This window comes from the organism of the source record quoted next, unplaced genomic scaffold, assembly GCF_019419815.1.
Source record: "Pyrus x bretschneideri cultivar Hongxiangsu unplaced genomic scaffold, Pyrus_bretschneideri_v1 Contig18, whole genome shotgun sequence".
Taxonomy (NCBI): domain Eukaryota; kingdom Viridiplantae; phylum Streptophyta; class Magnoliopsida; order Rosales; family Rosaceae; genus Pyrus; species Pyrus x bretschneideri.
The window spans coordinates 611953-627775 of NW_025999479.1; the positions used below are offsets into that span (position 1 = coordinate 611953).

Consider the following 15823-nt stretch of genomic DNA (forward strand, 5'->3'; position numbering starts at 1 on the left):
TCTACAACTAAATGTATGGTTCTTTTATTTTATGAAGCAAATTTAGCACTATAGCCAGATGCAAGAGAGGAATAGTCGGGAAGTTTTGATAAGATAAATTGAAATACAACAGTTACATACTTTGCCCGTCACTTGGTTGCCACATTATTTATTTCAAAACACTAATAGGTGTCATAAATCTAATTTTGAAGAGATAATAATGTTTTTAACTTTACCTAAGTGGGTCGTTTAGGAAACACTCTCCATTCCAGCCGTGTGCCGTTTGTATAAAATGAAGAGAGAAAAACAGTAGAGAGGCATATTATCTTGGTTGAGCAGCAAGAGCTTGGCTCTAGGACTTACTGATGGCGGCAATTTCGCCCTCGTCCTTTGTCTCTGTATCCTCCTCCACCACCTCCTGTTCGTTTTCATGTCCGTTTGTGAGTTGCTTGAAGCGCGCTTACGATGGCGTGTCGATGAGTAATCACCGCTCACATGGGCGGTTGGCGGCGGTTAGCTGCTCATCTTCTGAAATGGGCTCCGGTTCCGACTCCGTGAACCGCCGCAGGTATAGCCACTACACGAACATGACTTTCCTTGTGTTTGTACTTTAAATTGTAATGGGTAGCCGCTTAATTTCAGTTTTGTTGTCAGAATCACGGGTAATTACGTGTTTATTGAAATTGAATTAAGTGTTTTCTGAAGCCCTTGAATATATGTTATCAACTGACTGTAGTTATAAGTTACTTGTTATTCCTGGTAGTAAACTAGTAACTGGTAGGGTTTATTAATCAAAAAGCAAGTGTGGATGAAAATTGACCATAGAACACACTTGCATTAAGGAGGATTTGCCGGTGTTGTATTTCAATACTTAAGTCAGTCGGCGGCATGTAGAAGTATATTTTGGGAATGTCAATTTACAGACTACATTCGGATTGCGGTAGACAAGATGCAGATATTTCAGTTACAGCAGGTGGTTCGGTTCCTTAATTGATTAGTATGGCTCCTCAGTTACACTTGATTTTGTTGTGAAATATCCATTCTTGTAGGATATATAATAAGCAGTCTGTTATTCAACCCTCGATCTTTCACCCCTTTTTCGCTTTTTCATAGCTTCTTGTACTCAGGGATAAAAATTAAGGGGTGTGAGAAAGTTGTCTTCGTTGTTTGTCAAATTGTGTGAGAAAATGGAAATGCTTCTTTTTTCCCTTGTATTAGTGTTGTACTGATAGTTTGAATTCCATAGCTCTAGTATCTAACTTTTTAACTTCATATCTTTTCGACAGTCATACTCAAATGTCATCTATGGCTCCCTTTGGGGTGACAATGAGTGGGAATGGCTCGTCTGGACCATCTTATAAATGGCGAAGGGTTTTGCTTAAAGTAAGCGGAGAAGCACTTGCCGGGGATCATACACAGAATATTGACCCAAAGGTCTCATAAATTCTTAAATCATCCTGTGATAGTTATCCTTCTCATTGGTTTCTGAAACTTGAACGTTTGCCCCTCAATAATATTAGGTAACAATGGAAATTGCAAGGGAGGTTGCATCTGTGACTCGCCTTGGCATTGAGGTAATGCTTAACACTTGACATTAAAGAACTGTACTTTACATGACCTTTTCCTTTTTTGTACATGAAGGCAAGGGCATGCGCGCACACACACACACAAAACATTGTATTCTTCTCATGATATTATATACCTCTGATCATTACTGTAACCCGTTTATAAAGTTAAAAATAGTGAAATTGGGTATTCAAGAATTATTTATGTAGGGGTTAACATGCATGCAGCCTGGGTAATGCTCCATGATAAGAATGGGACTATAGGTTTTTTTTATTATTTAATTATCCAGTAATGCTTTATGGCACGGAATGTTGGGTGGTTAAGCATCAACATGTGCAAAAAAATGTGTGTAATGGAGATGAGAATGCTTTGTTGGATGGGAGGGTACACGACAGAGGACAAGATTAAGAACAAGGATATCCGAGGTAAAGTAAGAATAGCCGCAATTGAAGATAAGATGAGAGAAAATTGGATAAGGTGAGTTGGACATGTGAATCAAAGACTTACAAATGCTCCAGTTAGAAGATGTGATTATGAGACGAAGGCTCAGGGTAAAAGGGGTAGCAGGATGCGGCTTTGTTGTCGTGTTGTAAATATCCAGCATGATGTAAGGATAGCAGAAATAGGAATAGTTTGAATGTTTAATAATCTCCATAAAGTGCTTCAGATTTTACTAATGAGATTTTTTTTACTTCTGAAATCCAAAAGTGCTCAACATAGTTTATTGTGTTAGTAATCTTAGTTAAGTATTTCAGGTTGCAATTGTGGTTGGTGGGGGAAATATCTTCCGTGGATCTTCTTGGGTGGGAAGCAGCGGTCTTGACCAATCATCTGCTGATTACATCGGGTAAAATCCTTTTATTGGGATTGACTGAATGTTGTTTGATGTCACCTGTGTAGACCTTTTTCTAGTTGTATTTTTACATAATTCCTCTCATTGGGTGATTACTTTATTCTGGATCTGGTTCATTTCACGTCTCATAAATTCGTTTTCCTCTTGTATATTATCACATGAGGTGGACCTTGGACTTGGGAAATTTTGTGTTCCGGTAGTTGGTTTTTCAATGTAACTTGATATGTGATATGAGAAACATAAAATTAAGATGAAGTTCTAGATGCAACATAATGTCGGCGAAGTTATGGACCTTGGTGCTTTTCTGTCCAAATGCAATATACTTGATGGTAACCAGTACTTTTGTTTTGTAATACTGAAGAAGATACCGAAATAGGAATTCTTGTTCTCCATCATTTACCAATACCTGTAGGCGTGTACAAAAATGTGGGCGATATTGCATTTAGCACATCATGTGGATCCTCGCTCTTTTACCTTTAGTTTTCCAATATTAAACATTTCCAACTGTAAAATGTTGGATTAAAGGAAAAGTGTTGTGGCATGAGGTTCAAATGGGAAAGCTGAGGAATCTGCCCTTACGTAACTGTCGCATGCATATACTTAGGGAAATGAAAATTGAGGTTTTGGAGGAAGTATTATACTTTACGACTCAAATTTTTACTTTACAAGTATGTAGCTTTTTGCTATGTTATTTGATATGTACTTTTTATTCAATTTTTCAGGATGCTGGCAACTGTCATGAACTCAATATTTCTTCAAGCAACAATGGAAAGTATCGGCATCCCTACTCGAGTGCAGACTGCTTTTCGCATGTCTGAGGTTGCAGAGCCTTATATACGTCGAAGAGCTGTAAGGCATTTGGAAAAGGGGAGGGTGGTCATCTTTGCAGCTGGAACTGGAAATCCGTTCTTCACCACAGATACTGCTGCAGCACTTCGTGGTGCAGAAAGTAAGTAGTATCTACCTTTGCTTATAGAGACTACATGATATCTTTATGAGAGGTCTTGGTATGGTTCAGAATCGGTAATTTAGGATATTCCAAAATTTTTAGTATTCTGCCAAAGGCGCTGATTAAATATCAAGTCTTCTCGTATTAATCTTCACTGTGGCACCCTTATAGTCCTAAATTTACTTAAATTGCAACTTGTCGATGGTGGAAAATGTCAATGATTGGTCGAGTCAGTGCAGAGGTTATGCTAAAAGCGTCGAATGTTTGTGGGGGTTATGAATTTTTTCTTTTGCTTCAAACTTATCATTTTACTTTCAATTGTGGATGTAGTCAATGCAGAGGTTGTGCTGAAAGCAACAAATGTTGACGGGGTTTACGACAACGATCCAAGGTGCGACCCGAATGCCCGTCTTCTTGAGAATCTAACATATCAAGAGGTGATGGCAAAAGATCTTTCAGTAATGGACATGACTGCCATTACCTTATGCCAGACAAACAAAATTCCTGGTATTTTAGACAAGTGCCATTTAGATTGATATTGGCATGTATATATTGCAGCCACACAACTAAGTTGAACATGCTGTTATTGTTTCTTTCCCTTTTGCAGTTGTTGTGTTCAATTTAAACAAGCCCGGTAACATCTCAAAAGCGATAAAGGGGGAGAAGGTTGGCACGTTAATTTGTAATGCGGATGGTTTACCGCTGAAGCTGTAGCGTCACAATACAAGTTCAAAATGATTCGAGAGTGAGCAGCATGGGAAGTACAGTATGACTTCAGAGGATACAATGTTTTGCCAGCATTCGGCAACTTTTTCTTTATTTGGTGAACGATCTTCAGCATTTAAGTGTAAATAAATTTTGAACGTTGAAACTTCCATTTGGTCTCAATTGTTTTGAGGTTTTGAGAATTGTTAATAGATTCAGATTTCGAACAATTAGGGCTCGTTTGAAAGTGTTTTCAAAATGACCGAAAGTATTTTTGGTGAGTGCTTTTCAGTTATTTTAAAAGTACTTCCAAACGAGCAGAGTCTCTAATGATCTAATCATAAGTCAATGTAGGCATATATCTGCCGTTATTATATTATTACGCTTTCTGATGTCCTCTCATCTGGTTGTACAAATTCACAAGTTTCTGCTGACAAAAGGGGACGACGTTGCATGAAACTCACAACAAATGTCCGTACATACGTTTCTATGTATATGTATACATTCGTACATAGCCTTCCCAATTTTCCGTTAATGCTATACTAGTATTTTAAGTCCATTAGCGATATTTTAGATTTCATATTTTTACCAGCGATATTCAACATTTAATTCTACAATAGTCAAGTACTAATTCTACACTGCTACTTAATATTACGGTCGAGTGATATTCCTCTTCACTTGTAAATAAGAAGTTTTAAGTTTGATCGAACTCAAATCAAATTAATATAGCTAACATATTGTCAGTTTAGCCTCTTTTTTTTTCACCTTTTAGTATAAATAATATCGAATGTATTGAAAAAACCACAAACTCTTCAATAATGGGAGGGGGGAATCACGAGGGAAATCCACTATTTATAGTGATAGTTTTACAGAAACTAAGCAAAGTTGAAACTGAATTCTATAACGGAACACATTCGTTCTAGTCAATGTAGCTAATCCATGTCGGAAATGAACAATTATCATAGCAGTTAATTAGTAAAACTCCTAAATTACAAAATGATTACAAAGACTCAGGCTCAGGGTAACAAATTAATAACCATGGCTAAAATGTAAAAGGCAAAAGGTAAATGCTAAGAAACATAGAAGGCAATACACCAAAAAGAAAGAAAAATCTAACCGGGGACTGGGCAGCAAATGTTGAATTGTTAAAAGTTGTGCAAGAAATTGTTAAAGAGGTCCCATGAGCAAGGACTGGGAGAAATAATAGCCGAAGACGGACCAGGGCTAAAAGTCATCCCCATCCAATTGTTCAACATTGGGCTGCTTATGACGTCATACTGATGATGCTGTGAGAAGAACTCACTTGTGACCGCCGGCAGAGACGCTGGCGGCGGAGACAATATTCCCGGAAACTGACCCATTTCATCAAGTTGTACTGACCCTCCGCTGCCGCCGCCGCCTCCTTGATCTTCAGGAATATTGAAAATACTTGCCATGAAGTCGTCATCAGTGCTAGTACTGATACTAGTGGTGGTGGTCACGGGCTTGTTGTGGCCCGAGGTTGAATTAGGGCTTGTTTTGTGTACGGAGGCGAGTCTTGCAGCCGGCGAGAGGCCGTCGGGGGAGGAGGAGGGCGAAGGGGTGGAAGGGCCGGTTAGGCGTTGGATCAAGGACATGAACTCGTTTTCAGTGGTGTGGATGACCTTGGGAGACACTGAGTAGATCACTACCGGCTGTGGAGGTGGAGGTGGAGGTCGATGCTGGGTGGATGCTGGATGCGGGTGTGGGTGCGGCGGTGGCTTCTTGATCTTGACGGAGTCTTTGTTGACTTTGAGAGGGGAAGGGCGTGGACCTTGGAGTTGTACCTCCTTTTTGGGTGCTGGAGGAGGCCTTGCTGGGTTCATATTCTCTCTCTCTCTCTCTCTCTCTCTCTCTCAAATTCTGTGGAAGTACGAATTTTGCAGAGAGAGAGAGCAAGTGGCAGTGGTGGTGGATTGGGGTTGGGGCTGAATAATCAACGAAAACTAATTTCCAGGAAGGAAGACAATTCTTTTGTTTTATGTTTTTCCACGACGCGCACTGTTGATTAGGGTGTTTTTTTTTTTTCTATAGAAAACGATATCTCCAAATCCCCTTCTCCTAAGCAATTAAATGCAACGATCGGGTTATTAAAATTTAATCAAACGGTTAAACTTATTATAATTTTTAAAGTAGGTTCTGTTTGTAGCCGTTGAATCAAATTTCAATGGTTCAGATCCCTGAACTTGATGGATTAGGAGGAAAGAATTTGAAAATAATCTTTTTTCTTTTTCTTTAGTGGTGGAAATACTTATCTATTTACATAGTTCTATTAAATGAGTTTAATTTTAAAATTTATAAATTTATTATACAAATTTTGAAATTTAAATTCACAAAACGATAATAAATTTAAATTATTATTTTTTATTCTATAAACACAAATCAAATTGACACACCCCGACCGAGATAGGGGCGTGCTGGCCGTCACACAAAGGCGACGTAGCCATGTGCACGTGCGGAAGCTAATGGAGTAGTAAAATAAAAGTACGAATAATTAAAAAACTGGAATACTAGTACTAGAATAAGTGCTAGTTAGTGCGATACAAATTCAGAGCAGGTCTACAGCAGTCCAAATAAAACAACAACAGTAGTACGCCCGAAGGCGACCCTACAATGTGGAGTGTCCGTCAGAACGCCGAAAAGCTCGCAAGGGAAACCACCGCAACGGCTAAGCAACTAGAACCTGGAGGGGCGCAAAACAAAAGCGTGAGTGGGCAAAAACAAAGCTTTTCAAACACCATTTCAAAATAAGTTCTAACCCCTCGCCGTAAAACCTGTATACTTCCCAGAAAAATAAACATATGCACGTATATATAGATAGGCCAATCATGCTCCATAATATGCCAATCTTAAAGCTTCATAATGATATGCAAGTGCTCAGGCATAAATCACATCAATCACGTATCACTGGCAGCCGGAGTCCCCTAAGTGACCTGTACGGCTAAATCTAGAGCCCAAATCTCAATCTCAATCACTAAACCTACCCACGAGTCGGAACCACCTATAGTGGTCTGTACGACAGGCCTGGGTGTAATACATATAAACGCTCTAGTGCTACGATCACGTGAAGGCTGTGCGAATAATCGCGGGTCACCTACGAGTCGGAACCACCTACTGTGGTCTGTACGACAGGCCTATGCACCTAACTTGGATCCAAGCTGAGCGTATGGTGCGGGAGGTGAACAACACGTGAAGGACTGTGCCCTACTCTGGGCGGGAGCACTAACACCGGGGGTGCAGGTTATGAGCTCTCTAAGCATCTCGAATCACTACTGAATGTAAACATGAATAACACTTACCTGGCACTTACCTGTGCGTCCGCAACACCCAATATGCACATGTATATATATACGACTAATAATGCAACTAACGATGCATAAATAACGATAATCTAATGCATGGCATATGGCAAATGACAATTCAAATCAAATTCTGGGAAAATATAAGTATATAGGTATATACGGAAAACCAAAAGCCCACTCACTGGTATGTAGAAGGGTCGTAGCCCCCCTGTCTCGCCTGTGCACGCTCGTCCTCTGGGTACGTGTCACCTAGATGCGAAACAACTATAAAAACGTTAACTTTAAAGCACATAACCCGTTTCTCGTAATAACTTCTCATACATTGCTCAAAATGGACACATGAATATACCAACGTGATCTACACAACCTCACGATCACAACCATATTTTTAAAATAATTTTTGGACACCTCACGCGCCCCCACGCGCCAGCACAGGCACGGGTCCACGCGCCCCCACGCGCGGCCACGTGACCTGCACACTGACGGCGTCAGGTGACGCCGTCAGGAATATTCCCTGGAATATTCCGTTAACCTTGACTGACGCCGTTAGCTTCTGTTAGGAATATTCCGTTAGCCTTAACGGAATATTCCCCTGTCTTCTCCGGCGAGCCGCCGCCGTCTGCGCCGCCGCCGTCGCCGGAAAACTGGAAATTTTTCAAACTTTGTTTTCTCACTCGTTTTTCAACCATTTTTCACGTTCTTTATACCAAAATGAAGCTTAGGACTAGTAGAATCACGTTAGACTACTCTTAAGGCCTAAAAATCAAAGAATCTCACCTGCAACAACGATCCAAGTTCGGCCAACTTTGAAACTAAGCTTTCCCGACGTCCAAATCCACCCAACGAAGTATTCCCAAGCTCCTTGAGGTCTCCCTAACACAACTACAAGCTTAAAAAGTCCAAAAACACAATGTATAAAACTTGCATGAACAGTACTCAATTCGGCCATTGTTGAATCGACGTGAAAACGAAATATTCCTCACCTGAAAATGGTATGGTTGAGCTCGCCTCGACCTTACGAGTTGAATAGTGTCTTTGGTTTCCTCGATCTACTAAGATTTGGGTGCCTTTGTGTGTTGTCCGTACTGTTTCTAAGGAGAAGGGAGGAAGAGAGCACGGGAGAGACAGAGAGAAGACAGAAGGAGAGAGAGAGGGACAGTGTCTGTCTGTGGGAGTGTGTGTGTGGTCCAACACATGCCACCCCACACCAAAACAACCCACAACGTGACAAAAAAAACGACTAAGGGCAAAAAGGTAAATTCACACGTGCGTTTAATAATCCCGGGACGGGATGTCACAACCTTCCCACCTTAAAAGAATTTCGTCCCGAAATTCAAAACAACCAAACAGCAGCCCCTACTGGCCAAAGAACAAACGAGGGTACAAATCCCTCATTCGATCTTCTGTCTCCCACGTAGCTTCCTCAACGGAATGGTTCCTCCACAAAACCTTCACTAATTTCACTGTCTTGTTCCGCAGAACCTTCTCCTTCCAATCGATGATCGTCACCGGTTCCTCGTCATACGTCAAGTCTGGGTTAATTTCTAACGGTTGAGGAGGTATCACATGGGATGGATCAGCAACATAATGTCGGAGCATAGACACGTGGAAAACGTTATGCACTCTGGCTAGCTCTGGAGGTAACTCCAACCTGTAAGCTACCTCACCAACTCGCTCCACGACCATGTATGGTCCGATGTACCGTGGACTTAATTTGCCTTTCTTCCCAAATCTCACTACACCTCTCCACGGCGAAAGCTTCAAAAATACCCAATCTCCGACTTCGTACACCCTGTCTGTAGCATGCCGATCCGCTAAACTCTTTTGTCTGTCCTGTGCCGCTTTCAAATTAGTCTTGATTACCTGGACATTCTGGGTAGTCTCCTCAACAATCTCCGGACCTACTAAGACCCTTTCTCCGACTTCTGACCAACACAACGGTGTGCGACAAGCTCTACCATACAAGGCCTCAAATGGTGCCATGCCAATACTTGAATGAAAACTATTATTATAGGCAAATTCCATCAAATCTAACCGCTGGTGCCAAGCGTCACCAAACTGCAACACCGAAGCTCGCAGCATATCCTCTAAGGTCTGAATAGTTCTCTCTGACTGCCCGTCGGTCTGTGGATGATATGCCGTACTATAAAGTAATCTCGTGCCTAAGGCTTCCTGGAAAGCTACCCAAAACTTCGATGTGAATCGTGGATCACGATCCGAGACAATACTCACTGGGACACCGTGGTACTTCACAACCTTCGAAATGAACAACTCCGCTAAACGGCTCAGAGAATACTTCTCTCTCACTGGAATAAAATGAGCCGACTTAGTGAGTCGATCAACGATCACCCAAATGCCGTCAAAGCCATTATGTGTACGCGGCAACTTGTACACAAAATCCATGGTGATATTTTCCCATTTCCACTCGGGAACTGGAAGCGGCTGCAACAACCCAAACGGCTTCTTCCTTTCTGCTTTAACTTGCTGACAAACAGCACAACTGCTCACATACTCGGCTATCTCCCTCTTCATACCCGGCCAATAATAAAATGGTCGAATGGTATGATACATTTTCGTAGCTCCTGGATGCATGGCGTAAGCCGAGATATGTGCTTCATCGAGAATTTCTTTCTTCAACTCCACGCTCTTAGGCACGAACATTCTACCATCTAGCATCAACATGCCATCCGAAACTCGAACTCTGAGGTCTCGCCTCCTTCCTTGTTCTCGAGCTTGAATTAGTTCTTGAGTCTCTTGATCAGCTACCTGAACTTCAAGTACCCGATCAATAAGAATTGGCCTAACTTGGAAATTAGCAAGTAACGCCACTTCTCGATCTTCAGCTTCTAACCTCACTCCCGTGGCACGTAAGTCAGCCAAAAGGGAGACACGACTAGCGTACAACGCATTCATGCGGCCCTGTGACTTCCTACTAAGCGCATCAGCCACTACGTTCGCACGACCAGGATGATAATCAATCGTGCAATCGTAATCGCTGAGCAACTCCAACCACCTCCGCTGACGAAGATTAAGTTCCTTCTGAGTAAAGAGATACTGGAGACTCTTGTGATCTGTAAAGATCCTGCACTTTTCTCCGTAAAGATAGTGTCTCCACAACTTCAACGCAAAAATGATAGCAGCCAACTCCAAATCATGTGTAGGGTAATTCATCTCATGAGGTTTCAACTGCCGCGAAGCATAAGCAATCACCCTACCCTGCTGCATCAACACACATCCCAAACCATTCAAGGAAGCATCGCTATAAACCTCGAAATCACCGCTCTCGTCTGGGAGTGCCAAAACAGGTGCATGAGTGAGACAATGCTTCAACTGTTGGAAACTCTGTTCACACCTATCATCCCACTCAAATTTAACATCCTTCCTTGTTAACCTTGTCAGTGGTAAGGCAATCACCGAAAAATCCTTAACGAATCTCCGATAATACCCCGCCAATCCAAGGAAACTTCTCACCTCGGTGACGGTTCGCGGTTGCTCCCAACTCTCTACCGCTGCAACTTTCTGAGGGTCAACCAAAATACCCTGAGCAGAAATGACGTGCCCCAAGAACGCAACTTGGTCTAACCAGAACTGGCACTTGCTAAACTTAGCATATAGTTGGTGTTCCCTCAACCTCTTTAACACCAAAGTAAGATGTCGAACATGCTCCGCCTTCGACTTAGAATACACCAGAATATCATCGATAAAAACAATCACGAACCTATCCAAGTAAGGCTGGAAAACCCGGTTCATTAAATCCATGAAGGCGGCTGGTGCATTTGTCAACCCAAATGGCATAACCAGAAACTCGTAATGACCGTAACGAGTCCTGAACGCCGTCTTAGGGACATCATCCCTACTGATCTTCAGCTGATAGTAACCAGACCTCAAGTCTATCTTAGAGAACACGCAAGCACCTCTCAGCTGATCAAACAAATCATCGATACGAGGCAAGGGATAACGGTTTTTAATCGTCACCCGATTGAGTTGCCTGTAGTCGATGCACAGCCTCAAAGTTCCATCCTTCTTCCTTACGAATAACACTGGAGCGCCCCAAGGTGAAGTACTAGGCTGAATGAATCCTTTATCCACTAATTCTTGCAGTTGCACTTTCAATTCCCTTAATTCAGCAGGTGCCATACGGTAAGGAGTCAACGAAATAGGATTAGTACCTGGAAGCAACTCGATAGTGAACTCCAAATCTCGATCTGGTGGTAACCCAGGCAAATCCTCGGGGAAAATATCTGGAAAATGTCGGACGACCCTCACGTCCTCAACATTACAAGGAGGAGCCTCATCCAACACTACATGGGCTAAGTACCCCTGACAACCCTTAGTCAACAACTTTTTCGCTCGTAGCGCCGAAATAACACCATGCCTCACCCCACTCTGCTCACCAACAAAGGTAACCACGGGTAGTCCAGGACGACGAAATGTAACTATCTTCCCGTAACAATCAATATTGGCACGATTGGGGTGCAACCAATCCGCGCCCAAAATCACATCAAAATCCACAATATCTAACGGGATAAGATCAGCGGGCATAACCACGCCCTCAACTATCACCGGACAACCTGGGTACACACGATCCACAATACATCTCTCCCCTCTAGGCATAGCGAACTCTAAATCATACCCTAGGGGTGTGGGGCGAGGTTGCGTCACTTGAGCAAATGTATGAGAAATCACAGAATGTGTAGCTCCACAATCAATCAAGACTCTAGCAAAATAACCAAGAATATTTAACGTACCCATAATCAAATCCGGGTTGTTCTGAGCATCCTGCAAAGAAATGTTGTGTATACGCCCCTGGCCCTGCTGCCGTCCGCCACGACCTCTGCTCGCCTGAGCACCACGACTCTGCGTACCACGCCCCTGACTGGGCTGACCGGTCTGTCTCGAAGACCCTGCACTACTGGTAGCAATCTCTCCTGTCTGAAACTGTCCTCCTTGATACCATTGAGAACCGCCGGCTGAAGCTGGAGGATACGGCATATAGCCGCCCGAATACTGAGGGTAACTACCCTGGGAGTAGGGATCCTGGGGATACTGATACTGTCCCGAGGCATAGGGTACAGCATCACCCTGGTAGTGGTAGGCACCACCTCTACCTGCCTGTCCGTAACCACTAGGACCCTGGATCTGCTGGAGTGGTGCAGGTGGTGGCATAAAGGTCTGCTGTGGTTTCTGCTGCTGCTGGCCCTGGGGACAATGTGCCGCTCTATGTCCCACCTGTCCACATGTGAAGCAACCGTTGCTACCACGTCTACACTCACCGAAATGCCGGTTGTTACACCTACGACAAACTGGGGCTCTGCCTCGCCCACCATCGCCCTGCCTCTGGCCTCTAGCGCCATCAGAAAATCTACCTCCACGACCCTGCCCAGTGGCACTGAAGCCACCACTCGAAGAACTAGAACTAGCTCCACCTCTCTTGAAGTTCTGAGTCTGACGGGGCCCAAGCGATGCTTGACCTTTACCTTTGTCATCTTTCTTCTGGTTGCCGTCCTTCTCTTCATCAGTATCGCTCGACATATTCTCCGAATCCTCGATCCTCAGCAGTATCTCATAGAAGTCCCGATAAGTCTCGCTGTGGACTGTAGACGCCATAGAACGCCACTTCTTCCTAGTGCCCAAACGGAAAAGACGGAGCATCTCCGCCGGATTACCAGCGACATCAGGGTGGTAACGGGACAAGTCCGTAAACTTACGGTAGTACTCATTCGCTGACATCTTCCGCTGTTTCAGTTCGGAAAACTCCTGTTTCTTACGGTCAATATACTCAGGGGGCACATACCTTCTCCTAAACAACCTCGTAAAAACATTCCACTCGACCCTCTGATCCGGAGTCAACCTACGAAGCTCCTGCTCCCACCAAGCTGCCGACTCCGTATCAAGAAACCAAGCAGTCGTCTCAACCCATCTCTCCATAGGCAAGTTCCCTTGATTATGTAGTACCCGAAAAGTCTTCTCTATGTGTTCTAGCCAGCGCTCTGCGTTCTCGGGTCCCTCACTGCCCTTAAACTTATCCAACTTCAGATTGTACATAGTTTCCAGAGGAGTCCTCTGGGGAGGGCGCATCACTGCCTGAAGGGCTGTAGCAAAAGCTTCCCCCAATTGAGTAATATCGGGGAACGTAGGCTCAGAAGAGCGACGGGGTTCCCGACGAGGCGGCATAGTTCTGACAGAAGACACCAAAATTATTAGAATACTCACAAGGACACAGGACTGCCAAACCTAAGCTCTGATACCAAACTGACACACCCCGACCGAGATAGGGGCGTGCTGGCCGTCACACAAAGGCGACGTAGCCATGTGCACGTGCGGAAGCTAATGGAGTAGTAAAATAAAAGTACGAATAATTAAAAAACTGGAATACTAGTACTAGAATAAGTGCTAGTTAGTGCGATACAAATTCAGAGCAGGTCTACAGCAGTCCAAATAAAACAACAACAGTAGTACGCCCGAAGGCGACCCTACAATGTGGAGTGTCCGTCAGAACGCCGAAAAGCTCGCAAGGGAAACCACCGCAACGGCTAAACAACTAGAACCTGGAGGGGCGCAAAACAAAAGCGTGAGTGGGCAAAAACAAAGCTTTTCAAACACCATTTCAAAATAAGTTCTAACCCCTCGCCGTAAAACCTGTATACTTCCCAGAAAAATAAACATATGCACGTATATATAGATAGGCCAATCATGCTCCATAATATGCCAATCTTAAAGCTTCATAATGATATGCAAGTGCTCAGGCATAAATCACATCAATCACGTATCACTGGCAGCCGGAGTCCCCTAAGTGACCTGTACGGCTAAATCTAGAGCCCAAATCTCAATCTCAATCACTAAACCTACCCACGAGTCGGAACCACCTATAGTGGTCTGTACGACAGGCCTGGGTGTAATACATATAAACGCTCTAGTGCTACGATCACGTGAAGGCTGTGCGAATAATCGCGGGTCACCTACGAGTCGGAACCACCTACTGTGGTCTGTACGACAGGCCTATGCACCTAACTTGGATCCAAGCTGAGCGTATGGTGCGGGAGGTGAACAACACGTGAAGGACTGTGCCCTACTCTGGGCGGGAGCACTAACACCGGGGGTGCAGGTTATGAGCTCTCTAAGCATCTCGAATCACTACTGAATGTAAACATGAATAACACTTACCTGGCACTTACCTGTGCGTCCGCAACACCCAATATGCACATGTATATATATACGACTAATAATGCAACTAACGATGCATAAATAACGATAATCTAATGCATGGCATATGGCAAATGACAATTCAAATCAAATTCTGGGAAAATATAAGTATATAGGTATATACGGAAAACCAAAAGCCCACTCACTGGTATGTAGAAGGGTCGTAGCCCCCCTGTCTCGCCTGTGCACGCTCGTCCTCTGGGTACGTGTCACCTAGATGCGAAACAACTATAAAAACGTTAACTTTAAAGCACATAACCCGTTTCTCGTAATAACTTCTCATACATTGCTCAAAATGGACACATGAATATACCAACGTGATCTACACAACCTCACGATCACAACCATATTTTTAAAATAATTTTTGGACACCTCACGCGCCCCCACGCGCCAGCACAGGCACGGGTCCACGCGCCCCCACGCGCAGCCACGTGACCTGCACACTGACGGCGTCAGGTGACGCCGTCAGGAATATTCCCTGGAATATTCCGTTAACCTTGACTGACGCCGTTAGCTTCTGTTAGGAATATTCCGTTAGCCTTAACGGAATATTCCCCTGTCTTCTCCGGCGAGCCGCCGCCGTCTGCGCCGCCGCCGTCGCCGGAAAACTGGAAATTTTTCAAACTTTGTTTTCTCACTCGTTTTTCAACCATTTTTCACGTTCTTTATACCAAAATGAAGCTTAGGACTAGTAGAATCACGTTAGACTACTCTTAAGGCCTAAAAATCAAAGAATCTCACCTGCAACAACGATCCAAGTTCGGCCAACTTTGAAACTAAGCTTTCCCGACGTCCAAATCCACCCAACGAAGTATTCCCAAGCTCCTTGAGGTCTCCCTAACACAACTACAAGCTTAAAAAGTCCAAAAACACAATGTATAAAACTTGCATGAACAGTACTCAATTCGGCCATTGTTGAATCGACGTGAAAACGAAATATTCCTCACCTGAAAATGGTATGGTTGAGCTCGCCTCGACCTTACGAGTTGAATAGTGTCTTTGGTTTCCTCGATCTACTAAGATTTGGGTGCCTTTGTGTGTTGTCCGTACTGTTTCTAAGGAGAAGGGAGGAAGAGAGCACGGGAGAGACAGAGAGAAGACAGAAGGAGAGAGAGAGGGACAGTGTCTGTCTGTGGGAGTGTGTGTGTGGTCCAACACATGCCACCCCACACCAAAACAACCCACAACGTGACAAAAAAAACGACTAAGGGCAAAAAGGTAAATTCACACGTGCGTTTAATAATCCCG

General features: G+C 43.7%; 2 protein-coding genes across 2 annotated transcripts; one reads left to right on the forward strand and one right to left on the reverse strand.

Moving 5' to 3' along the window:
• Positions 1-329: 329 nt before the first annotated feature.
• Positions 330-4282, forward strand: LOC103929004 (uridylate kinase). The gene is made up of 7 exons (XM_009338146.3): positions 330-547; positions 1266-1413; positions 1500-1553; positions 2301-2392; positions 3121-3347; positions 3678-3854; positions 3955-4282. The coding sequence occupies exons 1-7, from the start codon at positions 345-347 to the stop codon at positions 4059-4061; spliced, it is 1008 nt and encodes a 335-aa protein (XP_009336421.2). The 5' UTR covers positions 330-344; the 3' UTR covers positions 4062-4282.
• Positions 4283-4863: 581 nt separating this feature from the next.
• Positions 4864-5896, reverse strand: LOC103929002 (protein MKS1). The gene has a single exon (XM_009338144.2). It carries the CDS (start codon positions 5894-5896, stop codon positions 5198-5200), a length of 699 nt encoding a protein of 232 aa, XP_009336419.2. The 3' UTR covers positions 4864-5197.
• Between the last annotated feature and the right edge of the window lie 9927 nt (positions 5897-15823).